At 59.4% G+C, this 25,915-nt stretch overlaps 3 protein-coding genes across 3 annotated transcripts; 2 read left to right on the top strand and 1 right to left on the bottom strand.

Annotated features, from left to right (window-relative positions):
* The first annotated feature begins 68 nt into the window (after positions 1-68).
* Positions 69-9,511, top strand: NXPH4 (neurexophilin 4). Its single transcript, XM_019454854.2, has 2 exons — positions 69-272; positions 7,942-9,511. Exons 1-2 carry the CDS (start codon positions 216-218, stop codon positions 8,794-8,796), a joined length of 912 nt encoding a protein of 303 aa, XP_019310399.1. The 5' UTR covers positions 69-215; the 3' UTR covers positions 8,797-9,511.
* Positions 9,512-12,115: 2,604 nt separating this feature from the next.
* SHMT2 (serine hydroxymethyltransferase 2) lies at positions 12,116-17,649 on the top strand. Its single transcript, XM_019454855.2, has 12 exons — positions 12,116-12,244; positions 13,232-13,429; positions 14,457-14,536; positions 14,702-14,902; positions 15,214-15,295; positions 15,432-15,554; positions 15,682-15,821; positions 16,167-16,332; positions 16,524-16,623; positions 16,711-16,866; positions 16,951-17,058; positions 17,177-17,649. The coding sequence occupies exons 1-12, from the start codon at positions 12,212-12,214 to the stop codon at positions 17,302-17,304; spliced, it is 1,515 nt and encodes a 504-aa protein (XP_019310400.1). The 5' UTR covers positions 12,116-12,211; the 3' UTR covers positions 17,305-17,649.
* A 190-nt stretch (positions 17,650-17,839) lies between these two features.
* On the bottom strand, positions 17,840-20,148 carry NDUFA4L2 (NDUFA4 mitochondrial complex associated like 2). The gene is made up of 4 exons (XM_019454856.2): positions 20,009-20,148; positions 19,560-19,648; positions 18,672-18,732; positions 17,840-18,553 (listed from the first exon to the last, which is right to left on the bottom strand). The coding sequence occupies exons 1-4, from the start codon at positions 20,063-20,065 to the stop codon at positions 18,497-18,499; spliced, it is 264 nt and encodes an 87-aa protein (XP_019310401.1). The 5' UTR covers positions 20,066-20,148; the 3' UTR covers positions 17,840-18,496.
* Between the last annotated feature and the right edge of the window lie 5,767 nt (positions 20,149-25,915).

Below are 25,915 nucleotides of genomic sequence, written 5' to 3'. Positions count from 1 at the left end.
GCCCGCTCGAGTCCGACCCAACTTTCTCCCCCGCCCGCGCCCCGCCCCCAGCGCCGAGCTCCGCTCCTCTCGCTCAGTCCGCGGGCCGCGCCGCCTGCTCCCGCCGCTCCGGCAGCCACCCCACGGCGCGCCAGCCCGGGGCCCCTCGCCCCCAGGCCCGGCTCCGGCCTGCCCGGGACCCGTCCCGTCCGCCCCCCGCCTGGCCGCCTGGGAAGATGCGGCTGCTCCCGGAATGGCTTCTCTTGCTCTTTGGCCCGTGGCTCCTGAGGCAGGTAAGGGCAGCAGGGCTGGAGTGGGAGCGCCGGGTCCGGGACGCGAAGGTCCCAGAGTGCGAGGGGCTCGGTGCGCCCGCCCCGCCCCCAGCGCGGAGCGTCCCAACTTTGCGCGGCGTGGGGGAAGCGGACAGACAGACTCCCTGATCCAGGACACGCGCTCTCCCAATCCAAGTTGGCTGAGGGTTGGGGGCGGGTGCCGGGGTGGAGGCCCGACTCGGATCTGGCTTCAGGCAAGGCGGGGGAGGGGACGAAGCCCGACCCGCGAGTGCGCCAGACTGAGCGGGAGTGCGAGACAGACAGACAAGCCAGCAGGGTGTCAGCCTTGCCGTCTTTCCGCGCCAACCTCGTTCGCCTTCCTCGCTGTCTGTCCTTCCACTCCTCCACCCTGCCTTTCCGTTTCTCCTCTCTGCACTTGTCACAATGCCAGGTGGGCACTGTGTTCCGAGCATCCGCGGCCCGAACACACGCGCGCACACAGATACGGCCGAACTTGGCTACGATCTCCCATCACATTTCCCGCGGAGACACCTTCTCCCCTGCACAAACCTCACAGACACACCCCTCTCGCGCGCCCAGATGATGAGGGTGGGGGCTGTCTGGAAGGGGAGTCTCTCTTGGTGTCCTCCCCTTGCCCCCACATCCCTAGGCTGCCTCTTTTCCCTGAGTCTCTGGGGTGAGGACACAGAGGCTAAGGAGGCCCAGATTTGATCTGCTCCCTCCCAACTTGGAGGCTTCAACTCACGAACACAGTGTGCTCATATGTGCTGGTGTGGACTGTGTGGGTCAGCGTGTGCACCTGTGTGCATGCATGTGTCTTGGGGCAGCAAGGCTTGGGTGTCTAGTGCTGTGGTCCAGGGTGCATGTGTAAGCTGCTATGGTGTGTGGTGTTGGCTTTGAAGGGGTGAGTGCAAGCGCCTGCTTCACCGCGCAGCTATCTGTGCCCTGCTGTGTGTCCCACAATGGGGGCCTCGGACCTGGAGCCTGCTTCCTTCCATTGCCTCCTTGTCCGAGACTTTTCTGTTTCCTGCACCCTAGCTGTACCTACCTAGTTTGAGGGCAGGCAGGTAGCTTCCTAAACCCCTACTCCTGCACCCTTGCTCCAGCCCCTACAGAATCTGGAAGGGATGTAGTCCCCCCCCCCCTTCCCCTGCCAACATTTGGACCCCACCTGCTTAGCCAAATCAAACTCAGCCACTCTAGCAGGGTAGGGGCTGCCCAGGTGAAGCTGGTGACCTAGCTCCCTGCCTCTCCCAAACACGTCTGGTGACCTTGAGGGGCTGGAAGGTGGGCAGAGGGGGCCCCTCCACAAAACCTGCTTCCACTGGCAGGAGCTTCTTTTGGACTTGCTGCCCAGCTCTGCCCTTATCCACTACTGCAGGATGGGGCCTGGGCGCCACAACCCACCCGTATACGTGAAGGCCTGGGGGAGAGGAGGTAAGGATGCTACTCCCCTGCCCCTCCTTTGTACTTCCGCACCCATTCTCCTCTCCACTCTCCCTATCAAATAAACTCCCCTGTGGACAGATCTGGTTTAATTTCCTTTGCCCCCTGAAGGGGAATGAAACATCTGGTGAAGACTTGAAGGAGAGTAAGCATGAGGATGTGAGCGATGGGGATCTGTCTGAGTGTGTGTGAGCTGCAGCTGTGGGCCTCCGTGTTGGAGTCAGTGGGGGAGAGTGTATCTGCCATTTAGTCCAGCTTGTGTGCCTGTGAGAATCAGTGTTTACATGTGTGTAAAGACTGTGGGTGTGTAAATACGTGTAATTGCGGGGCAGGGTGTGTGCAGAGAAGTGTTTGTGTGTCTGAGGACCTGTGTGTGCTTGTGTGCACTTGTGAGTACCCCAAGGTGGGTCTCCAGTGCATCTGTGTGCTGGGGTACATGCGTTGCCCGTATGTAAGTCTCTGGGGTTTGTGAGTGTCTGTATGCTTGTGGTCCTGAGTGCATTTGAGTGTGGGTATGGGATTGTGAGCCTCAGGGTGTGTTCTTATATCTGAGTGTGGCTTATGTGTGTGTGCACTCAGGGCTGTCTCAGTGCCAGAGATGGGAGTATGTTGACACGGTAAGAGGCTGGTGGGGGACAGTTTACAAGGTAGCTCTTTGGGAAACCCTAATTGTCCAACGATAACCCCACTGTCTTTGGCACCACCTGACCCCCGTCACTTGCCCCTCCTCCTGGGCCCAGGACTCTGGGCTTCCGTTGCCCCTGGGGCTGTGGCCTCTTGGCCAGACCTTCCTCCGGATCTTTCTGATATGGTCTCTGACTCCTCTCCCTCTCTGTCTCCGTCTTCCCCACCCCTTGCCAAAGCGGCTGCCTACTGGGAGAAGCAGCAGGCGATCAATAGTCACTAATCACTAATCACTAATTACTAATTAGCTGGGGGAGGGCAGGGGTGGGGCCCTTTGGGACCTTCCAGCTCTATCCTGCCTCAGGGAAGGATTAGGCCCCAGCGAGCCTCTCAGAGCCGGCCAGCCCCAGCCCTGCATCTAGCCACTCCCTCCTGCCTCTGTACCCCTCTCCAGCCCCTCAGCTAATCTCTGGCTGGGCCACTTAGGCACGTGCCGCCTAGGCTAGGGCCCAGAGCCTTGTCGGGGATTTGGGGGTAATCCGGGCCGCAGCTGGGCCAGGGGCACAGGAGAAGGAGGGCGCTGTGACAGCTCCCTTGGGCCAGATCCTGCATGTATAAGAGAGGTACCCATTGGAAAGGAGAATTTACAGGGTCATGGGATTGGGGTGGGGGAGGAGTTGGAGATCCAGGACTGAGTGACTAGGGAAGAGGTGAGGTAATTGGGGGACAGAAATATGGTAATGAAGGGTCACTGGGGTCAGAGGTGGGGTCATTGGGAAGGGGCGAGATAAACCTTGAAAGAGACCAGGTAAGTGGAGGGGGCATCTCAGGGCTCAGAGATGAAGTCATTGTCAAGGAGACGGGGAACTTTGAACAGATCCCTGCAACTCCACATGATTGGGGGCCAGGAAGGGGACAGGGTACTAGAGAGAGGACAGGGTCATGGGGCAGGGCTCAAGCACTGCTGGGTGCAGTGGGTAGTCGCCGGGCTTAGGGTGGAATCCAGCTATGGGGTGGAAATGGGGAACAGGGAGTGCTGTCTTGAGCGCTAGAAATTGGCGAGTCTCCCCCTCTCCCTCTCCTGCCCCTCCTCCACCTCCACCCCGCCCACTCCCCCTCCGGCTCCGGCTTCGGGAAATTACATCCCCGCTCCGCGGCTCCCACCCCACCCCCCCCCACCGCGCCCCGGAGCCCGCGCCTTTATAGGCACATTTATTGCAATAATAAAGTGAGGCGCGGGGCGGGGGGCGGGGGGCGGCCATTCCCGGGGGGACCGCGCCGGCTCTAGGAAGCAGGGAAATAAAATAAAATAAAATAAAATCAAAATTCAGATAACGGTGAGCCTTGCGCTGCAGGCCTGGAGCAGGCGGGCAGGCGGGGCTGAGGGGGAGGGGGCGCCCAGCCCAAGGGCAGAGCCCGCCCCACCAGCGGTCCCCGCCCCCTCACGCTATAGTAGGGTCTGGAAGGAGGTATCTTCGCTTCCACCTGCCTGGCCCCCTCCGGTAGCCTAATCCTGCCCATCGTCTGCCTTTTCCTCTGACTTGTCCCCCATACCTGGTTCTCAGCTCGTGGCTCCGTCCCTGTCTCCCATCTCCTTCCTTGTCCCCCATTGCCCATTCCAGTCCCCATTTACAATTTGCCATCCCCATCTCCTGGGTCTCTGCATCCCTCAGCATCCCTGTCTCTCTCTGCCCAATAACCATTACCCATTCCTGTTCCCACCCCCAACTGCTCCCCATCCCCATCTCCCAGGTCCTACCCCACTCTCAATCCTGCTTCTCTTTCCCAGTGCCCATCCCTCATCCACCATCCTTGTCCTCCCCATCCCCATTTTGGTCCCCATTGCATTCTCTGCCCCTCTTCATTCCCCTAGCTCCTATCCCATCTACATCCCTGTCTCTACCCAATGCCTATCCACCATTTCTGATCTCTTCTTCATCCCTGTTCCCATGCCTATCCTCGTTCCATCCTCATCTCTGCACCATATACCTGTGCCTGCCGAGTCCCCAACCCCAGTCTCAGTCCTCAACCCAGACTGTCCTGTCCTCCCACCAATGTGCTTACCCCCGTCTCCATCCCTGGTTCCCAGCCAGACCCTGTGAATTCCACCCCGCCCTGACTGCGGTGCCCTCCTCTTGTCCCTTTCTAGGTGCAAAGGCTTAATACGCTATTCCCTCCCCTTCCCCAGCCCTGGCCTGGAGCACTGTTCCTTCCCCAACCACGGGGTGCCGTTCCCTTCCCCCGGTCCGGTCCGGAATCCTGAGCGGCCCCGCCTGACCTACACAGCCGGAGAGAAGCCAGGGACTGGTCTGGAGGCCTGGGGGAGGTGCGCCCTGCAATGCGGCTGGGGGGCCGACAGCGTGAACCTCCCCCCTTTCCCCCGCGGTCCCATCCCAAAAGAGGCCCCCCCACAGACACACAGTGGAGTTTGTTCACCAGCAAGAGGCAGCCTCAACTCCCCTCCATTGCGTGGGCTCACTGCCTTGGGGGCAAAGCACTCCTGGCTGGGTGCCCGCCCCGCATGGGCCTGGAGGCGCCTGGTGAGGCGCACCCCCCACCCATACCCACACCCCCTCCTGCCACTGAGCACCTCCGCCCCCTGCGGCCGACAGCCAGACTAGCCTCTCCCCTCGGCAAATGTCACCGCGCCCAATTAGCTTAATTAAACCAGTTCTGGAGCGACGGGGACCCCTCCTCGGACAACACCCTGCTCCCTCTCTCAGTTATAGAGGGGGAGGGACACCACCATGGATCTCAGGAAAGTGGGGCTCCTTTCTTACCCTGCTTTCCCTGTTCGTTCCCCCACCCACAGATAGAGACAGACAGCCTGAAGGATAGAGGGAAAGAACCGAAAGAGACAGACAGAAACAGGGAGAAAAACAGAATCACGGAAGGAGAAAATTCGAGACAGAGTGAGGAAGAGACTGGGAGAAGAGTCGCGGAGAGAGATGGAAAAACGGTGAAAGAGGGAGCGCGAGAGGGAGAGCGAGCGTGCAAGCGAGGAAGCCAGAGGGAGGATTTTATTTTGTTTTATTCCATGTTCCCATTTCTCGGCTCGTTTCCTCACAGACTCTCACCCCTCCCTGTCAGAGCTCCCCCCAAGGTCGCTTTGGCCAACCCCCCAACTCTTCCCTTTATCTTGGCAGTCTCCTGCAGTAGGTGGGGGGTGTGGGTGCCCAAAGCCCAGGGATTTGCCAGGATCAGAGAAGCGCAGACAGCAATTTGTCTGGAATCAGGGGAGGGGGACACCCAGCACCCTCACCACCCGGCCAAACCTCCTTCCCTCTCCCAGCCCCTGCCTTCATGGAGTTGCTGGACTGAACCAGCCCTGGGCTGGGTGCAGGACAATGAGTGCTGCCCGGGTGTGCTGGGAGTGGGTGTCTCCTCAGAAGCATTTAGGGTCATAAGAGCAGGTGACTGGGTATTGATGGATGCCCCTAGAAAGGCAGTGTTGGGTCTAGAAGGGTGTGCAGATTAGGAGTCAGAGTTCAAAGGACTCCCCCTCCCCCCCCTTCTTTGACTTTCCAGGCAAGGTTCATGTATTCCCTCCTCCTAGACCTCTCTGAGCCCCACCCTGCACTCTCCAAGCCCACTTCCTGGGAAGCCTGCCACCCCTCCCCCCACAGTGGCCTGGGACCCTTCCCACAGCCCCTCTCAGACCCACCCTCCTGGTGTTAGCTGCCAGCTCAAGCTTGTCTGTCTGAGTCAATCACTCCTGCCGCCCCCGCCCCCCTCACCTGAGCTGGGAGGAGGGATGGACGGGAGGAGGAATGAGGGGGGCGATAAATATGTATGACGAGCGGGTGGCGGCGGCATTAATAACCCGGGATCGCAGTGCTGCGGGAATGGGGACCAGGCGGTGGAGATTCTAGCCCAGCAGCTTGACTCTGCCATTCCTGTCCCTTGTGGACTCATAGTGTGTACACAAGGGTGTGTGCAAACAGAGGGGGGCACCCATGCTGCCAGGCCTCTTTACCTATCCAAACCTCTGCGGGCAGGCCACTGTGGAACCCCCCAGGGACCATTCATATACAACTCACACATAGGCACCCCCCCCGGGGGGGAACAGACCGCACCGGTTCTATCATTGTGGATACACTGACACACACCCTTGAGAAAGAGCTCGACACATGGACAGAGGATGATAGGAGCTCACGTAGGAAAGTGACACCTTCAGAGAACCAGACACGGTCAACTGAGGCATACAACTACACCAGTCTCAGTGACGCAACCACCACAAACGGATAGATACACGGCCTCACTCAGGTCAACACACGGAAAGACACACACACAGCCAAGCCAGGCACATTTACAACCTGGGCATCTATACAGAACCACCACGGATGGACACAACAGGCATTCAGCCCCACAAGCAGGCAGACACACACACAGACTCCTCAGACTGATATAGGCAGGTGGACACACACACACACACACACCCCAACCATACACAGCCACTTGAAGCAGACACACACCCTCATCACCATGGGTTGAGACACATGGTGAGTGTGCATGCGTGCACATGCTCACACACACACCATCACTCCAGGTAGACAGACACACACCCATAACCATCCGGGGCTGATAGAAACACAGCCACCCCAGGCTGACACACACAGCACCGGCTCCCTGCAATCTGATGTACACGCAGTAAGGGCCACACTAACCGGCCACAGCTACCAGTCTGACTGACACATTCTGACACTCACGGCTCCTCTCCCTCCCGCTCCCCTCGCTGGAGCGGCATCTCCATATTTCTTCCTCTGGCTCTCGCACGTCTCCTTCACTCCCGGCCACCCCCCCCCCCACCCCACCCCACCCGCCCCAGATAATTGATGGCCCGGGCCTGGCCCGGCCGCTCCCGCCTCTCGATCCATCTTGTACTCGCGCCCGCGCTGTCTCCCAGATCGGCCGCCACCTGAGACACGCAGAGACGGGAGAGGGCGGGCGGGGGCGGTCCTCAGGCCCCCTATAAGACCAGGGAAGGACCACTAGGCGGCCTCCCCCACAGTAAGAGCGCTGGAGGCCGAGAGGGGTGCCCACGCAGCCCCCAAGCCTCAATCCACAGCGCCGAGACTCTCCACTATTAGCTCAGTCTGTTTTACGGGCCCCTCCCCGCCAGGGAGTAGAGGCCGAGGCCTGGGTGGGGGCTTTAGCCTCGGCAGAGGTGTTGGGAGGTCTTCGCTTCTTTCTTGATTCTGACTGTTGACATTGGTCATGGCCTGGCTTGCCTGAGTCCACCTCCTCCCTGGCCCACCATTATTCAGAACCAACCAGGCTCCAGGCCAGGAGAACCGGCTCCACTCCCTATTCAAAAAGCTTTTGCTTTTTGGATTTCTCAGCCCGCATCGGAGTTCTCTGAGAACACAAGGATTCTCAGTGTCATTTCGCAGATGTAGAAACTGAGGACTGGATCCTGAGTTGGCCAAGAGCACAGAGGTCGAAAGGGCTGCAGGCCTGCACCAATGCACACTCCCCGAACCACTGTGGACTACCCGCTTTCCCCAGGGGCTGGGGAAAGGGGCTAGTGGGGGTAGGGCCATGGGATGGCCTGGCGCAACCCCAGCGTCTTTCTTTCCTGCTCTTTCTTTGTCCACAGGTCGTCAGTGCTCAGATACCAGAGTCCGGGAGGCCTCAGTACCTGGAGCTGCGCCCCGCCGCGGCCAGAGGGGGCGCCCCTGGCCAACAGCTCCCGGTGCCGAGGTCATCCCACGGTCTGGGCACTACTGGCGCCTGGAGCTGGGCCTGGCCGGCTAATCACACCGGGGCACTGGCCCGGGCTGGGGCGCTGCCTGCGCCGCGCACGAAGAGAAAGCCGTCTATCAAAGCGGCCCGTGCCAAAAAGATCTTCGGCTGGGGGGACTTCTACTTCCGGGTACACACTCTCAAGTTCTCGCTGCTGGTGACAGGCAAGATCGTGGACCACGTGAACGGTACTTTCAGCGTGTACTTCCGCCACAACTCGTCTAGCCTGGGCAACCTCAGCGTCAGTATTGTGCCGCCCTCCAAGCGTGTCGAGTTCGGGGGAGTCTGGCTGCCGGGGCCCGCCCCCCATCCTCTGCAGTCTACGCTGGCCCTGGAGGGGGTGCTGCCTAGGCTGGGGGCCCCGCTGGGGATAGCGGCCGCGGGACCCGGGCTAGGAGGCACCCTCGGGGGCGCGCTGGCGGCCCCATTCGGGGGCGCGCTGGGAGTGCCCGGGGCCAAAGAGTCACGCGCTTTCAACTGCCACGTGGAATATGAGAAGACAAACCGCGCGCGCAAGCACCGCCCATGCCTGTACGACCCATCGCAAGTGTGCTTCACCGAGCACACGCAGAGCCAGGCCGCCTGGCTCTGCGCCAAGCCCTTCAAAGTCATCTGCATCTTCGTCTCCTTCCTCAGCTTTGACTACAAACTAGTACAGAAGGTGTGCCCAGACTATAACTTCCAGAGTGAGCACCCTTACTTTGGGTAGTGCGCCTCGCACTCGCCTGGGCCCTAAGCTTCCCGCCAAATCCCGGCCTCCCTAAGTGGGACCCTTCCCCGTGCCCCGCAGCTCCTGGGGCCGCATTCACCCCTTCCACTCTGAGGGCAAAGGGAACAGCCTTCCCGGGGACCATCAGCCATCAGGTGGTGTGGGTCCTCCTTTTCCTTATGGGAAGCGCTAACGAGGCGGAGGTGGCTGTAGCCCCTTCCGCTACCTCCCAAAATGAAGGGGCAGGAGCGCAGGCCTGGAATAGGCGGGGCTTGGAGGCGGTCCCAGTGTCCCTTACGTCTGCATCGGGTCCCCCCCTTATACCCCGGCGCTGGGCTGGACACTCCCTTTGTCCGCATCTGTAATGACGCCTGGCCTGGCACCCTCCACGCACCCTGTCTTACCCCCAGGCGCTTTTCCTCCTGTTCCATCCGGTCCCCACGTAAAGACTGTTAGGCTCGTAAGTTGCGGCCTATCCCCAACCCCTTCTGCCAGCGGTATGCCTGCCCGCCTCCCCCCACCCCCAACCCTAATTAGGGTAGCGGAAGCAGAACTCCTGGGCCTAGGCGATCGACTCGGCCCCTGCTCTCTGCCCACCTCCCTCCTGTCCCTGCAGTCCTGCTCCACCTGCCCCTTTCCGGCTGCTTCCTCTCGGTGATATTTTTTCTACGCCAAAACAGACGGGAAAGGGAACAAAATAAAGTGAAATCCAATACGCGTCTGTGTGAGACCTTTGTAGGGGGTGGTGGTGATGTGGGTCTAAGTCTGGCAGAGACCTGGCCAGGGCCCCCTCCCTGGGCGGCTTCTGGAAACTGAGGCAAATATTGACGGAGTTGGCACCTTGGAGGGCATCCAAGACCAGGCCGGACGGAGATGAGGGCGACCCTTGCGGTAGGAGCCCTGACTGAGGCGGGGATTTTCTCCCAGAGGTGGGCAAAAAAGAGGGGAAGCTGCAGCAGACAGAATGGGGGTGAGACCTGAGAGGGGACTACCAGCGGACTGTTGGCGACGACTTGGGGGAGGAGGTATAAGGCCTTGAAATGGGATCGAGTTGCAGGGACAGCGTAGGCGGAGCGCTGACAACCTGCTAAGCTCCGAGGGGCTGGCGGGAGGCGGCAGGTGGGGGGGAGGGGGAACGGTGTTTGCGGCATCTGGAGTCATCGATCTTCCTTTTCCTTCCTAATTTCGTGGGCGCTGAGTTTGCAGACGGCTGAGGGAGGGAGGCCAGAGACGAGGGGGTGGGGGAAGGGACGAGCGGCGCGAGTTTAGAGAGCCTGGCCGCGCCGCCGCTCGCCGCCTGCAAACAAGGCCCCCTTAAGCCAGCTGCCCACCCTCCCCACCCCCGCCTCCAGCTCCCTGCTGCCGCCGCCGCTGCCGCTAATTTTATCCGCCCCCAACCCTGGCCCGGGCGTTAATTGGCTGCGGCTTCATTAGCAGTTCTCAAGCTCAGCCGCCCCCCTCCCCTGGGGACCCCTGACTGGGGCGAGGGAGGGGGTACGGACAAGCTGAGGCACAGAACGACACCTATCGACACCTCGTCTTCTGCCTTCCTTCTCCTGGAGTCCTGGGCCAAGGTACCCACTCGGAGAAGGCAGTGTTCTCCAGGGAGTTTTGCCCACTAGTCAGTGGGAAACTGAGTCAGAGGTGAGTCCCACCCAGACATCCCTGGGAATGCAAAGTTGGTGATGGGGAAAATAAATCTTTGGATGGATGGATGGATGGATGGCAGGATCACAAGATCAACTGAAAGGAAGAGGGCGGTGGGAGGTGGTTCTGGGTCAGAGATTGGAGGAAGGAGAAGAACCCTAACCCAGGGCCTATTGCTGGAAAGAACTGAGAACACCTGAGGCTAGAGTGGGAGGGAAGGAGGTTAAAGCTAACAGGGGACTTCTGAGGCCTGGTATGAGAGCCAAGTGGGAATATTTGGAATTAGCAAGTTAGCCCATCTGGGCCTCAGTTTCTTCGCTTGTAAGGCAATGATAAAATAGCATGTCCTGGAGATTAAAACTTTGCGTGTGAATATGTTTTGTGATGGATTGTCCTCCTCCACTTCCTCTGACTCACAGACTGCCTCCTCTACAGCCATCCTCTTCTCCTCTCCCACCCCTTCCCCCTTGGACACTTTGGACATCTGGGAGCTGAGTTGCCCCTGCCTGTAATTGCACTTGCATTTTTTCCACCTGTTCGCCTCTTATGTCCCAGCAGTCAGTGATCTATTCTTGTATCTCCAAGGCTATGGCATGTCTGGCACAGAGTAGGAGCTCACTGTGTCTGTTGAATGACTAAATGAATGAATGTGTAATGTTGCTAAGTAAGGCAAGGATTCTCAAAATCACTGCTTTTTAGAATCATTGAAGAGAGGTTTCACTGTCACCACGAGTGGGCAAATGCCCACTCTTTAAGATTCATTGAATTAGAACCTCTGTAGGGAAGCCTCACACTCATGCATTTATACTACATTTCCCAGCCAATTCTGATACCCATGTTTGGAAGCCTACTTGTAAAGGAGTCAATGAGTCCCTCATCCAAAGGATGAGCCCAGATGAAGTCAGGCTAAAAGGAAGATCCTTTCCAGTTCCAAGGATCTTTAGCCCCAGGGAAATAAAGAGGGCTCACTGAGTGCTGGAGCAACAAGAGGTGAACAGATACCAAATTCAACAAATGCAACAACAGGAGGGGGCACCTCACTCAGTTCCAGAATGTCCTGGGAGAAGGAGATACCATGGAGGAGGCAGGTCAGAGGATGAGGGGAGGGTGATTCATCCCAGAGCATGTTTACACACAAAGTCTCATTTAATCCTCACTACATGTTATTTTTTTTATTGCAAGTGAGGAAACTGAGGCCCAGAGAGACTAATTTGCTAGTTAGCCCAAGAACTGGAACTTGAACTCAGGTCTCTCATCGTTCCAAACCAGGGTGCTTCCCAGTGCTCTCTAGCTCGAATAGGAGTCTTTATATTCCCAAAGAGCCTAATAACGCTAAGTAGGTGTTCAGTAGGCACCCAATAAATGGTTGTTGTCTGGAGGACAGGATAAAACACACACACACACACACACACACACACACACACACACACACACACACACACACACACACACACACACACACACACACACACACACACACACACACAAGCTTCAGGACAGTGAGGAGGTGGGGCGGCACTGGATCTCTTTTCTTTCAGGCGAGAGCCTCTGACCATGGGCTACACATGGGTAACTGAAGCGGAGGAAGTGGGTAAAAACTACAATTCCCAAGAGACCGTAAAGGTCTCACGCATGCGTAGATCTCTCCCCTTAATTCGGTGGCTTCCCGGGCCGTTCTCGCGCATGCGCTCTAAAATCTGTCGTCTTCCTACCCTTTGCTTCCCCCAGCCAGAGTTGGTGGCTGGACCTCCTGCGACCTCCGGTTACGATGCTGCCCTTCTCTTTGCTCTGGGCGACTCGGGTAAGAATGGGGCTTCGGAGATTGGGTGACCAATAGAAAGCAAGCTTCCTTCCTACCCTAGTTCCCTTTCACGAACTCTGGGGTTCTCCTGGCTTTTCCACGCACGTGGTGTTAGTCCTCGGGGAGCGGACGTGCAACTAGGGAATCCTTGAGAACTCCTCACCCCCAGTGCCCGCGGCGTAACTGGGGCCCCTCCTCATTCCCGCAACCAGACGCCCCAGGGCCTGCGACCGCCCATTTCACGTGGCATTAGGGGAGAGAACCGCACCAGATGCCCCGTGGACCCTGGCGGACGAGTGGGGTTCCTGGCCTGGACGGCGAGCTGAGTCTTTCCTGCCAGCTCTGAGCCATGCAGATGATGCAACCTGGCCCCACTGCTTACATCAGGGGTCCCTCAGCTCTATGGGCTGGAAGGAGGTGGGAAAGTGGGGAGCACAGGACAGGATGTGGGTTTTGGCTTCCCTGCAGGCAGGCTCTCCACCGGTCCCCCTTTTCCCAGAGACTGCTAAAGGTCTACTCTGCCACTTCCATTGCCCTGGAAACCACTTCTGCAGCCTATTGCCTGAACCCGTTCCAACTCAGCCTCCTCTCCCCGAGTGCCATGGAGGCCCTAGGGGAACACCCTTTTGTGCTTGTGGGTTGAGGAGGTTCTGGAACCCCAGTGGACTGCCCCTGAATTCCAAAGACATAGGCTTCCAGAGGGCAGACTTTGCCCCGTGGCTTTGCAGAGTGATTCGTGGGTCGAGGTGGAGGGAAATTCCGAGGTGAGGTGAATGGACCGACTCAGAACCACCCCCTGGACATTGACCCCAACCTTGGCTCTAGAACTGGCTTTGGAAGGAGGAGGTGGGGGTGACGAGAATTGGAAAAGGCTGTTTGGACAACTGGCTGCTAGGTTTGGAGCCAGAAAGCCTGATAAGCATGGCTGAGGGTTGTTGGGAGACTATGTGGATGCTTTTTATTTGATCCTGGTTTTTCCTCTCCTAGCCTCTGCAGAGATGGGGTCATCTGGGCAGGATGGCCATACGGTGCCAACACAGTGAGGTGGCCCAGACCCAGACTGGAGAAGCAACCAGGGGCTGGACAGGCCAAGAGAGTCTGTCAGACAGTGACCCTGAGATGTGGGAGCTGCTGCAGAGAGAGAAGGACAGGCAGTGTCGTGGCCTGGAGCTCATTGCCTCAGAGGTGGGGTCTGGGGAGAGGGACCAAGACATGGGCCACAATGGGTGCAGGAAGTAACAGATCATCTTACTGTTGTTTCTACAGATGTACCTTTCAGACTCTGGGCCTTCCTGCTGGGCCTTATCTCCTTGTATCCTCCTCCTCCTCCTCCATTTTAAAAATGTTTATTTATTGGGGGGCGGGAGGAAAAAAAATAAAAATATTTATTTATTTATTTATTTATTTTGAGAGAGAGAGAGAGAGAGAGAGCGCAGAGCAGGGGAGGAGCAGACAGAGAGGGAGACAGAGAATCCCAAGGGAGCCCCGTGCTGTCAGTGCACAGCCTGATGTGGCGTTCAAACTCACAAAAGTGAGAGCATGACCTGAGCCAAAATCAAGAGTCACATGCTTAACGGACTGAGCCACCCAGGTGCCCCATCTTCTTCTTTTTTTAAGTCTATTTATTTTGAGAGAGAGAAAGTGCGAGCCCCTGTGCAAGCGGGAGGGGGCAGAGAGAGGGTGGGAGAAAGAATCACAAGCAGGCTTCACGCCCATCTCCCAGCTCGGAGCCTGAAGAGGGACTCGATCCCATAAACTGTGAGGTCATGACCTGAGCTGAAATCAAGAGTCAGATGCTTAATTGACTGAGCCACCCAGGTGCCCCTCCTTGTCTTCTTACTGTGCTCTGAAGAAAAGGCAGAGCAATCTGGATTGTGGGATGGGGACATTAGAGAGCTTCCAAAGCCTTCCGGGGCCCCTGTACTTTAGTCTGGTCCCTTCCCCTTCCCAAGAGGAAAGAGGACCCTAGAAGCACAGGTTCGAATGGACAGGTGGCCCTGCTGGGGACACCTACCACAGCAGCTGGGTTTTTCAGGATGCTTCCTCTGGCCTTTCTTCAGGTCTGACAAGGAACACTGAATGAATAGAGGTTTCTGTAGGGCCTGGCTCCTCCCTGCTGCCCAGGGCTCTGACAAGGTGGGGCTGTGGGGGGCTCCAGGGAAAGGGGCTCAATACCTTCTGTGACAATCCCCCCCACTCCCCCTCACCCCAGAACTTCTGCAGCCGAGCTGCGCTGGAGGCCTTGGGGTCCTGTCTGAACAACAAGTACTCGGAGGGTTATCCTGGCAAGAGGTGAGGCCTAGGTACCAGAGGGCTGGAGGGCAGCCTCAGGGACGGTGCTCCCAGTTACCCTCCCAGCGTGTCTAGAGGAGTGGCCTTCCCAGCCCTTTGCTGCTGGTTGAGGGGGATGGTGGAACCCTTTCTGGGTGCCCTGATATACCCCCCATCTCATGGCAGATATTATGGAGGAGCAGAGGTAGTGGATGAAATTGAGCTGCTGTGTCAGCGCCGGGCCTTGGAAGCCTTTGACCTGGATCCTGCACAGTGGGGAGTCAATGTCCAGCCATACTCAGGCTCTCCGGCTAATCTGGCGGCCTATACAGCCCTTCTGCAGCCTCATGACCGAATCATGGGGCTGGACTTGCCTGATGGGGGCCAGTGAGTATGGATGCAGTGAGTGCTGGGCGTGGTGGGCAGGATGGGCATGAGAAAGGAGTTTTTATTGAACACCTAGTGTGTGCCACACAGGTGGCACATGCAGGCTTCTCCCTGCCCTGCAAGTCAATGGATGAGGAAGAGAAGATCCCGGTAACCGGTGCTCACCATGGAATGGACTGAGCAGTGAGGGTTGCACATACTAGGAGCAGTGTTCCAGGGACAGAGGCCTTTGGAGCTGGGCAGGAAGGCAGTGGTTAAGTCTGGAAGTTACTCGTTTCTGAAGCTGTCTTATCACTGTCGTCCCTTTCCAGTCTTACTCACGGCTACATGTCTGATGTCAAGCGGATCTCAGCCACATCCATTTTCTTTGAGTCTATGCCCTATAAGTTAAATGTGAGTGCTAGGGCCCTGGTGGCCCTCTCCTGGGGAAAGTGAGGGGCTGGAGTCCTGGGCAGCCTTTAGGGTCAAGGAGGAGAGTGAGCTGCCCTGCTTCTGTCTCAGGGTTTCAGCTTTTTGTTTGTCCATCCAGCCCAAAACTGGCCTCATCGACTATGACCAGCTGGCACTGACCGCTCGGCTTTTCCGACCACGGCTCATTATAGCTGGTACCAGTGCCTACGCTCGCCTCATTGACTACGCCCGCATGAGAGAGGTTGGTGTAGGGCTGGAGTACCAGCCACTTCCCAGGGCGGGTGGGGGGATTTTGGAGGGGGGGGGCAGCCTTGGGGAGGCCTGTCTGGGCCCTCCCCAGGCTAAGGCCTGTCTCTGTACCTGCCCAGGTGTGTGATGAGGTCAAGGCACACCTCCTGGCAGACATGGCCCACATCAGTGGCCTGGTGGCTGCCAAGGTGATCCCCTCACCTTTCAAGCACGCGGATGTTGTCACCACCACCACTCACAAGACCCTTCGAGGGGCCAGGTCAGGCTCCCCTGAGGTCAGGCCTTGCCCTTCTCTGCCTTCACGCCCTATTCCAGGGGCACTGTTGGGCTGGATCTGAGAAGAATTCGTTCCCATCTGAAACCCTGAAGATTTTTGCCCAGTCTGTGATGACTCTCCTCCTTGTGCGCATGGTGGCAATTCCCCACTAGGGGATTCGGGGGTGGGAGTGAGGGGCTGCTCTCCTTGATTACTGGAGTTCTACATGCTGGCCCAACTGAGGTAGACTGAGAACTCAGTGGGTCCAGGCCAGGCCGCTTCCTCTGCTTTTCTCCTCCCTTATCCTTTCTTTTTAACTTAGATTCTGATCACCTGCCTCCCACACAGGTCAGGACTCATCTTCTACCGGAAGGGGATGCAGGCTGTGGACCCCAAGACCGGCCGGGAGATCCCTTACACATTTGAGGACCGAATCAACTTTGCTGTGTTCCCGTCCCTGCAGGGGGGGCCCCACAACCATGCCATTGCTGCAGTGGCTGTGGCCTTAAAGCAGGTTGGGGAGCCTACTGTTGTGGGGTGGGGAGGGCCCTGGGCTGGAGGCTTAGACCCTGTTCCATGCTAACTCAGTTGCAGCTGATGGAAGGGAAGTGCCCGGATGGGGTCAGGGTTGGGGTCACAACTGTGGTGGAGGTGGAGCCGAAGGGGTATGGCTTGGAGTCACAGGTGCTACTGTCTTGTCTCCAGGCCTGCACCCCCACGTTCCGGGAGTACGCCCTGCAGGTTCTGAAGAATGCTCGGGCCATGGCCGATGCCCTGCTAGAGCGAGGCTACTCGCTCGTGTCTGGTGAGCCAGGGGGGTGGGTGAGAGCCTCTGCAGCCTCAGACAGAGGCCTAGAACTCACCCCTCCCTGCCTACCGTCCTTCCCCTTAGGTGGCACCGACAATCACCTAGTGCTGGTGGACCTGCGGCCCAAGGGCCTGGATGGAGCTCGGGCTGAGCGGGTGCTGGAACTTGTATCCATCACAGCCAACAAGAACACCTGTCCTGGAGACCGAAGTGCCATCACACCTGGGGGCCTGCGGCTTGGTGAGACCTGAGGTTTGAGGAAGGAAGGAAGGATGGCTGCCAGGTGGGCTTGGGCTGTGCTCATCCCCTCTGCCTCTCTCCCAGGGGCCCCAGCCTTGACATCTCGACAGTTCCGTGAGGATGACTTCCGGAGAGTTGTAGACTTTATAGATGAAGGGGTCAACATCGGCTTGGAGGTGAAGAGCAAAACTGGTGAGTGGGCAAGACCCTTCCTAGCTAGCCAGTTTACATTCCCTGTCTGTCCCTCCCCCTGGCTGATCTAACTGCCTTCCCTGAAGTTCTGACGACTTTTTTCCTCATCCCCCTCTAGCCAAACTCCAGGATTTCAAATCCTTCCTGCTCAAGGACACGGAAACCAGTCATCGGCTGGCCGACCTCCGGCAACGGGTGGAACAGTTTGCCAGGGCCTTCCCCATGCCTGGTTTTGATGAGCGCTGAGGGCACATGGGAGAGGAGGCCCATAGACTGAAATTTATTCTCCTTCGGTCTGCCTGGGCCAGTGGAGGAGAACGACTATCTTTCAATTTTTTGCTAGGGGAGAGAAAGCCTCCCACTTAGGGGAAGAGCCAGGTATATTCTGGACTTTGTAGCTGAGAAGATTTCTTTTTGTAACAAGACTTAGAAAGAGGAGGCCTGGGGCTTTCTGCCCTGAACTCTTCCATTATCTCAGTGTTCTAGACTCCTTGCTCTTACTTGGAGAGGAGGGAGTTGCCCTTGTGAGCCAGAGGAAGGGGTGGGTAGGCGCCGCCTTTCTGTTTTTAATCTAATAAAATGCTAACCTGCTTTGAGCTCTCCTGTCACTGTGGGAGGGGTCCCCTGGGCCAGGTAGTGACTTGTCTCCCTCAATGTGTCCCTCCCTTTCCTACCACCACCATCCCCACCACAAGGACACCCCCCCCCCAGCCGGGCTGCAGCCTCCTTTCTCTGTCTCTGATCAGAGCCGACACCAGACGTGATTAGCAGGCGCAGCAAATTCAATTTGTTAAATGAAATTGTATTTTGCCCACGGCTGCTTCTGTTTGATCCCAGGGGACCGAGGGGAGCGAGGGAGGGGCAGAATGGCAGGGGGAGGCCCAGGTGCGAGGCGGCAGGAGGGGATGCCTGTTGGCGTGGGAGGCAGCGGGCTTGGGCACAAGGAGGAGCGAGGAGGTGCCTCGTGCAGGCCTCGCTGGGCGGCAGGCAACGAGCCCGGTCGAGCCAGAGCAGCGCCGCCCCTGCGCTGGCGCCGGGCGCCTGGGCTAACGTGGGGCCCGCCACGTCACTTGGCACCGAGAGGCCTCCGCTTGCTCTTGGCTCACGTTGGCCACGCTCAACACGTAGCCTGAGCCACACCCTGCAAGGGCTGGGTAGGGGGGCAGAGGGGCTGGCTTGAGCCGTTTGGGTCAACCCGCAGTGTAACTCCTCCCCCTCGTGGGATTCCAGCTGAGGGTCAGAGGCGCTTCCGCTGCTGGGAGCAAGGGAAGGGGGTGGGGAGCTGCCTCCCCTCCTGTGGGAACGAAGCCTGTGTAAGCAGCAGCTGGACGGGGTGGCTAGAGTGGCGCCCTGGGGGCAGGGGGCAGAGAGTGGAAGAAATGAGTCGGCTGGCTGACTGGCTGACGGTGGTTTACTTCTACCTCGCATCCTAGCGAGCTCAAAAGTCCGGCCGGTCCTTCTTCAGCTTCTTATAGTCGGTGGAAACTGCAAGAAACTATAGGAGGGAAAGGGGCAGTGAGTGCCCCAGGCCTCCCTTTGTGGCCTGGGGTGGGGAGGGTGGTCCTGGGACCGAGGATGGATGGAGGGGAAACCCTAGAGCCACCGGGAGATACCTTGTATTGGTCATTGGGGCTCAGGCGGTTCCAGGGCTCCGGGTTGTTCTTTCTGTCCCAGCTACAGAAAGGGAGGGGGATGGTCAGAATTTTCTCTCTGGAAGCTGGGACTCTGATGCCTAAGGTGACACACAGGGTCTCTGCCCCCACCTCAGCACCCCCGTCCTCCCCTGGGGGCCCCATGTCCCAGAGACTGACAGCGGAGGGGGCAAGTTAGCAGGTGCTGAAGAGTGAAACAAGAAGGCTGTCACCACTGTCAGTATGGGGCCAGGTGACGGACTGACAACCCAGCCCAAGGGCCTCCCCTCTGCTCCTTGCCACCCCAGGTTACCAACCCACCTCCCCCCACCCCCCAGAGCAGAGCGGTGGGAATCAGGCAGAGATCCTGAGAGGGCTGAGGTTTCAGTGATGTGCCTCAAGTACCGATAACGCTGTAGGTGCTCCTGAGGAGCCCCCTACTCCCCACCCCCGCTGCCTTTGGTGGGGCTTTGAGTCTCTGTGCCACCCTAGCCCCGAAGACGCCCCTAGCAGCTTGCCCGGCCACACCCCCAGCACTCAGGCGGGGAGGTGGAGGTACCCAAAGGCCGCCCGCCGGCCAGCGCGTCACCATGGCAACCGGGCCGGGAGCTGTGCGGGTTCCGCAGCCCAAAGCGGGTCGAGTCTGGGGCCCCGAGGAGTGAGTGGTCGGGTGGGTGGGAGGGAAGGCCGGGGCCTCCCAGGCCAGGAGCGGGCTCCAGCCCGGAGTTGCCTGGCGGTGCGGACGCAGGTGCGCTGCCTGGGAATCCCTGCTGGGACTGCCCATTCGCACTGTTCCCGAGAGGCCCTCGCCTTCCTACCCTATCTTGCCGCACCCAGGCCCCCTGCTCGCGTCCCAAATCCGGTCTTTACCAGACGTCGGGGCTGCGCAGGGCGAGTCTCAGCAAGTACAGCGCAGCGCTGCCCATTCCCAGACCAATGAAGCCGATCATCGGGATGAGCTGCGGAGAAGACGGAGGGCGCTTTCAGGGTCAGCCCCACTCCCCGCAGTCCCAGTCGCCTCTTGACCGTCTCAGCCAGCACCCGTCCCCACCCCCACCCGGGTCTGGCGCTCCCTCCCTTCTGGGAGAGGGGACCTGGAACCTTCCACACCACATTTCCAGCCTTCGTCTCCCTCACCCCACGGCGAGCCGCTCCGAGGTGGATTCAAGAGACACGGGGCACATTGCCGGGATAGATTGAGGGCACGCTGGAAAAAGCTTAGGAGCAATGGGGGAACCGGGCAAGAGGGAGATTTAGGGGCCGCCAGGGAAGCGAGAGAATTAGGAGTTAGATACAGTGGCTCTGAGGACCCAACTCACCGCGGGATGTCTCTTGATCTGCCGGTAGAAGCGGGCCCCGACACTCGTTCCCGCCATATCGCCTCTCCTGTGTCAGATGTTCCCCAGCGGCTCTGCTCCCTCACTCCTCTTGGGGTCCCGCCCCCGGCTGGGGAGGGGTCAGCCCAGCCCGGCACGGCCCGCTCCGGCAGACTCACCCCGCCCCCACTCATCTCTTCTTCCTCCCGCAGTTCCGGGCTCAGAGCGGGAGAACTCTTGGGGAGCAGAGGGCTTTCTGCTCCTCCACTCCTCCAGATGCCCGCACCCTGGCGCAGAGGACACCCTCATCCCCGGGGCCTGGGGCTGGTCTGAGAGAGACACTTCACAGGCTTTGGCCAAGAGACTGAGGGAGGACCCGGAGGAGGGAAGAGGGACTCACCATGGGACAGGGAGTCAGGCAGACTTGCAAGCGGAGGGCAGGGGGTGGAGTGTTCCTGGGGTGGGGGTGGGGCAGGAGGGGCCAGGGGCCAGTGAGGGCATCTGAAGCACCTCTCTGACACTCCTAGAGCTAGCAGATCCCGAAGGTCCTAGTTCTGTCTCCCTCCACAGTGTAGTGGGAGGAGGAGAGGGACGGACAGACCCACAGCACTAAAGCAGTCCCACCTCCTCTAGTTCTGGGTAGTTCTCCTAGTTGTGTTGTGGTTGGCCTGGAATAGCGTTTGGAGGCCAGGAGAGTGTTTAAACCTTGCTCAGGATAGAATAAGTCAGTTTTCAAAGTTTGGAGGGGGGGGGTGGTTGATAGACTTGCTCTGCCTACCTCCAGTAGGGGCCAAGTCGGAGCCACCCAAGGAGTCCACTCTCTGCTCTGGCTGTGATAGGAAGAAAATGGGGTGAGGGAAATAGTCAAGGGGAGACAGAAAAGATGGGTGAAGGAGGAAAGAGAACAAGACACACAGATGGAAGTTCAGAGCCTCCCTTTCTGCAGCCAACTTAGCTATCCGCTAGGCTGTTAGGGTGGCAAAGCTCACTGCCACCGTCTTTGGGGAATTGGGGTCGTAGGGACCCAGGCGCCTAGTCCTAACCACCTCTCCTCACTGCCAAGCTAACTTCCATCCTCCCACCCTCCTCCCTCCCGCCCCGCAGCCAAATCCGGCAGAGCTCCCCGACTTCTCCCCTCCAGAGCCCTTCTCCCCTCCAGGGCTCTGGACAGGGGCGAGTTGTGCACCCACCTCTGGGGGGTGGGGTACAGGGAAGGAAGCGACCCTTCCTGGGGGCCCCCTCCCTTTCCCGGCGCTGATACCTCCCCGCCCCCTGCGCTGACAAGCGCGGCTGTAATTAGGCTGCGGGGTCCCCGGCTCTCCGCCTCCCTCCGGCGGATAATGAGATAAAGTGTCAGAGACACGGCGAGAACAAAGAGACAGAGACTCGCTGCGATGTGTGTTGGGGGGGGGGGGGCGCGGAGGAGGGGGACTGACGGGATGTCAGAACCTGGAGCAGCACAGAGCCTGGCCCTCCCAGAGCATCCGCACCTCCAGGGCCGGGCCAGGGAGTGGAGTGTCCTGTCACTCGTGCCCCCCAGCCCTCCAGTCTCCGGGACTAAAAATCAATCCTGGAGCTCGATCTCCAGGGGCAGCACATCTGGGCTGTACATCTGGCTCTGTGTGGCACAGCTGGGGCGCCAGGACGCCAACAGGGACGTCCGGCCCCTGCGCCACGCCCCTTTGCTTCTCGGGGCCTCACCCACGCTCCCGCACCATTTCTTGCGAGTTTTGGTGACCAGAGTCTAGCGCGTCCCGGACTCTCTGCCCCGCCGCTTTCCTAGACACGCCGCTGTTCCTCCTGCCGTGGGCCTCCACCTCCACTTTCCAAGCGCCTTATTACCTTATTATTGCTTCTGCTCTGGCCCTGCCAGGGCTCTTTGACCCTGCACCCGTTTCTGGTGCCAGTCTCTGAACCCTGGTCTGAGACCCTACTTCTTAGCCCCCTCCCATTTCTGGATCGTGATCTGTGCGGCCGAGCTGGGACTCAGAACTCCGTGAGTTCCGGATCCCTTGTCTCCCCACCTTCCCGCACTTTCCCATCAGAAGGACTCAGGCCATGCTGATTGAGCCGGGTGAGGAACCGCAGAAGTCATTAGCTGCGGATTAGGCGTGGCCTGGGGCTTGCGGGGGTCCCGTGGGGACCAGGTTCTGAACGCGAAATCGCGCCAGGACACTAATCTGCCGGCTGGCTGCACCGCTTGTCAAAAGCAGCTAGGCTGGGCGGAGCGAGCTGGCTGCTGGGGCTAAGGGCACGGGGCGCCCCCTGGAGGTTGAGCTTCTCCCAAGCTCTCAGGGGAGGTGCCTCGGGCGCCCCCTATCGGGTCGCGCAGGCTCTGCGCCCCACCACTTTCGGGCAGGTTAAGTCAGTGCCTGGAGTGTCCGTCCACGTCCCGCCTGCGGCTCCTGCTACTCCCGCCGCCAAGGCACTGGGTCCCGCAGTCTCCCCTCTTCTGGTGTGAGGCGGGGTCAGGGGCAGGTGCGGAGACGGAATGGTCCATCTCCCACCTCGCCAGCTATGGGTGGCACCACGGGTTCAGGCTGGTCCCTCTTGCGCAGCTGGTCCGCTCCAGACCCCAATGCTGGGGTCCTGCCCTAAGACTGCCCTCTGCCTTCTGACCCTGCCTACCCCAGTCTCTGACTGCCCTTCTTTCTGGCTCTTTATTCTTCAGGCCCTAACTCTGTCTCTCTGTGTCTGTCTCTGTGTATGTCTGTCTGTGTCTCTCTGTTCCTTATTCTGGCTGTGTCTGTCTGTCTCTCCCTTCGCAGCTCTCTCTACCAGGCTTTGTCCTTCTGCATCTGTTTCTGTGTCTCTCTGTGTTTGTCTCTCCTTCCCTCTACATCTCTCTACCCTCTGCATCTCTCTTTACAAATGCCTGTCTGTCTCTGTCTCTCTTTCTCCCCTTTCCCATCCCCCAGTTCTATTACTATTCTCTGGCTTGCTGCCCCTGGGGGGCTGCAGCAGTCCAACGAGACAGCCTGGGGACACCTCAGGGCACTGCCCGGGGTCCACTTCCCGGTCACCTCCACATGCCCGTCACCTCTGCGCGGCCTCCTGTCTTCCCTCTGCAGCTGTGGGGCGTGGAAGGGGCGCCCGGGGAGGGAAGACACAGGGCCCAGCATCTGCTCGGGAGCCCCGGAGCCCCTGACCCCCTCTGCCGCTATTAAGGGCGCCGGGTCCCGAGGCTCCGAGAGATGATCATGATTGCATCAGCCAGACAGCCGCGGAGCCGGGAGCCGCGCGGCGAGCGAACGAGCGAGACAAAGACGCCCGCGCCATCTGTTTATGCAAAGCGCTCTCCGCCGGGGACCCCGGCGTCCCGGTGCCTGGCCCGGCTCGGGGCACAGGGTCAGGAGCCCGCTCCTGCCCGGCGCCCCCGCCGCGCCGCGGCTCCCCCCTCCCCAGCACCCAGAGGGGCCGCGGGGCGAGCGGAACGGAGGGGGGCGGGGGTGTTGATGTGATTGGAGCGGACGCGGCTGTTTCTTCAATAATGGATGGAGATGATGCGGACGGCGGAGCCAAGCCCGCCCGGAGAGGAGAGAGGAATAGAAATGGGGAGAGGAAGGGGCGGGTGTGGGAGACTCACCCAGGCGCGCGCGCGCGCGCGCGCGCACACACACACACACACACACACACACACACACAGGAGCGAGCGTGCGTCACACTGTCATTCGAATACACTGTCGCGCGGCTCACACCCAGGCACACGCCCACGCACTGTCACGGAGATACACACACCTGCAGGCGGAGACGCCAGAGCAATACACACTCACCGGTGGCTCCTCCTGATTTTCACACATACACAGTCCTGCAGGCAGAGACACGCGGAAATGCCCACACCGGGGCACACCCAGGCGTGAAGATCGCACAGACACACAGACATGCCAGAGCACGTATGCACACCTAGACACCCAGGGGCTAAGCCAGACAAAAATTATAGAGGTTGAGTGGGAGCAGAACAGGGACAAGACTGGCAAATACATACTTAGGGCCACGGACACACACCAGGGGCACACATACCAACAACATACGCTACACCTCGTGCTCTGATATACACACCTCACACGCTCGGGTCACAGGCGCGTGCACACACACACACACACACCAGAGGCATAAACACCCATAATCTCCAGGGACACAGACCACTACCAACCCCCACACGTTCAGAGGTTCCCACCCACACATATACAGGAGCTGCTGTCTGTGCCCTCCCATGGAAGAGTATGGCAGAGAGGTCGCTGGAGTCCCAGGAGCAGGCCTTGTTAGCCTAGCCACATAATGAGGTGTTGGTTACAGGAAGTGCCTGGGGCTGTGGACCCTACTCCCCTGCTTGACTGACTGCTAGTTTCCTTCCTTGGCCCCTAGGGTGGGTGGTGCACACCTTGGGCCACTCTGACAACAGCCAATCCAGCCAGTCCCAACCCCAGTACTTGGGGAGAGGAGGGGGAGCAACAGAAGGACATAGGGACTCCCAGGATGCCCCACACAGCCGCGAGGCAGGCGTGGAAAAGAGGGTCACTCTGTATTCCCCCTCATTCCCCGGTACTGCTCAATCTTCCCACTGTAAGGGGCATTTTCTTTGCCGAGAGCAGGGGGCACTGCGGCGGAGTAGGGTGCGGGCTGTGTCCGGGACCCTGGTAACCCGGCCCCTCCTCTGGTCTGTTTTCAATTCAGTCCGTTCCTTGGCCCAGACTTATGACCTTTGCTGCGTGTGGCAACATCATCCATCACCTAGGCGGCCGTTTGCCGGGTGAGGGGTGTGTGGGCTTACAGAGGGTCGCTGTCGCTTCTGCCTCCCTCATATGAGTCCTACTATCCGCTGGCAGGCCTGGGCTCAACGGCGGGCAAATACTTGGGGGGAGGGTGTGATCATGGGGGCTCGGGTCGCGATACTGGGCCTATGTCCCCACCCCTGGCACCCCAAGAACCCGTCCTTCGAGCTTGGCACAGCCGGCCTCCCCGCCTCTCCCGCCCTCCCTCTCTCGGGCCCTTTGCTTAATTTCCTATTAACTGCTGATAAATCCAATTAAACCGCCGCTCTAATTAGGGACAGCTGCCGACTCCACGAGGCGGGGGAGGGGGTGCCCCCCGAGTGTAGAGGGGGGAGAACAGCAGCTCTCTCTGCTTCTCGGCACCCCCACACCAGCATCGCCGCCCAATGAGCCAGTAAATTGGTTTTGCTTCAGCATTGTGGGGGGGGGGCCCTCTCGAGGATTTCGGGGGATCTAGGTTTGAGTCGCTCATATCTCTTGATAAAGAGATACGACCCGAGACCTAGCCTCCCAGCACCGGGACCTCCGACTAACCCGCCCCCCCCCCCTTCCACCACGCCTTTCTTGGTAGGCGTATCCTGAGGAGGGATGGGGGCAAAAGGCTTGATCTGTGTGTGGTGGTGGAGGCGGATGCCTGAGATCTGCTTTTATTCCAGCCCGAGCGTGGTTACGGGGGGTGGTGGTGGTGGGGGCTGCCTGAGTCTTTCTTTATGACCCCGCTGCCGCCCCCAGGCGTCCGGGACAGTCAAGGGCAAAGGGAACAGGAAACTGAACCAGGTTCTGCATTGAGTTTTCCTATGTGCTTCCCTACCCCCACTCTGGAAGGAAGGGGGGCGAGTCCGTCCCGGGCCCTTCTCTTCCCCAGCCCAGCTGAGCCTCTGCCCTCCCCCCGCCAGCAGCAGATGGTGCCCGGGCTCCCGCTGCCAACCTTGCTAGGCGGTGCCAACCTCAGGCCTGGCAGACAACGGGCAGAAGAGGATCTCCTGACTGGCGGGGCTGACCCTCCCCCACCCGCCATCAAGCTCCAGACCCTCGGCCTGCCCTACTCCAGGGACCACCTCAGGCTGCCTCTCACTGGTCCGCTCCCAGGTCCCCAAACTCCTCGTATCCTTCAGCTCCCTTCCCCACACCTTCCCGC

Source organism: Panthera pardus, unplaced genomic scaffold (assembly GCF_024362965.1).
Source record: "Panthera pardus isolate Hobbes unplaced genomic scaffold, ASM2436296v1 HiC_scaffold_6, whole genome shotgun sequence".
Taxonomy (NCBI): Eukaryota; Metazoa; Chordata; class Mammalia; order Carnivora; family Felidae; genus Panthera; species Panthera pardus.
The sequence above is the reverse complement of the archived record's forward strand: the minus strand, read 5'-3'. Positions and strand labels throughout refer to the sequence as shown.

What these genes read in the sequence shown, in the direction of transcription:
- NDUFA4L2 (XM_019454856.2), bottom strand. Translation starts at nt 20,065, where the DNA reads ATGGCGGGAACGAGTGTCGGGGCCCGCTTCTACCGGCAGATCAAGAGA. An exon ending in AGATCAAGAGACATCCCGCG is followed by an intron (nt 19,649 to 20,008) that starts GTGAGTTGGGTC and finishes TCTTCTCCGCAG; the next exon opens with CTCATCCCGATGATCGGCTT. An exon ending in GCCCCAATGACCAATACAAG is followed by an intron (nt 18,554 to 18,671) that starts GTATCTCCCGGT and finishes TCCCTCCTATAG; the next exon opens with TTTCTTGCAGTTTCCACCGA.
- SHMT2 (XM_019454855.2), top strand. Translation starts at nt 12,212, where the DNA reads ATGCTGCCCTTCTCTTTGCTCTGGGCGACTCGG. An exon ending in AAGACCCTTCGAGGGGCCAG is followed by an intron (nt 15,822 to 16,166) that starts GTCAGGCTCCCC and finishes CCTCCCACACAG; the next exon opens with GTCAGGACTCATCTTCTACC. An exon ending in TGGCTGTGGCCTTAAAGCAG is followed by an intron (nt 16,333 to 16,523) that starts GTTGGGGAGCCT and finishes TCTTGTCTCCAG; the next exon opens with GCCTGCACCCCCACGTTCCG.
- NXPH4 (XM_019454854.2), top strand. Translation starts at nt 216, where the DNA reads ATGCGGCTGCTCCCGGAATGGCTTCTCTTGCTCTTTGGCCCGTGGCTC. An exon ending in GCCCGTGGCTCCTGAGGCAG is followed by an intron (nt 273 to 7,941) that starts GTAAGGGCAGCA and finishes CTTTGTCCACAG; the next exon opens with GTCGTCAGTGCTCAGATACC.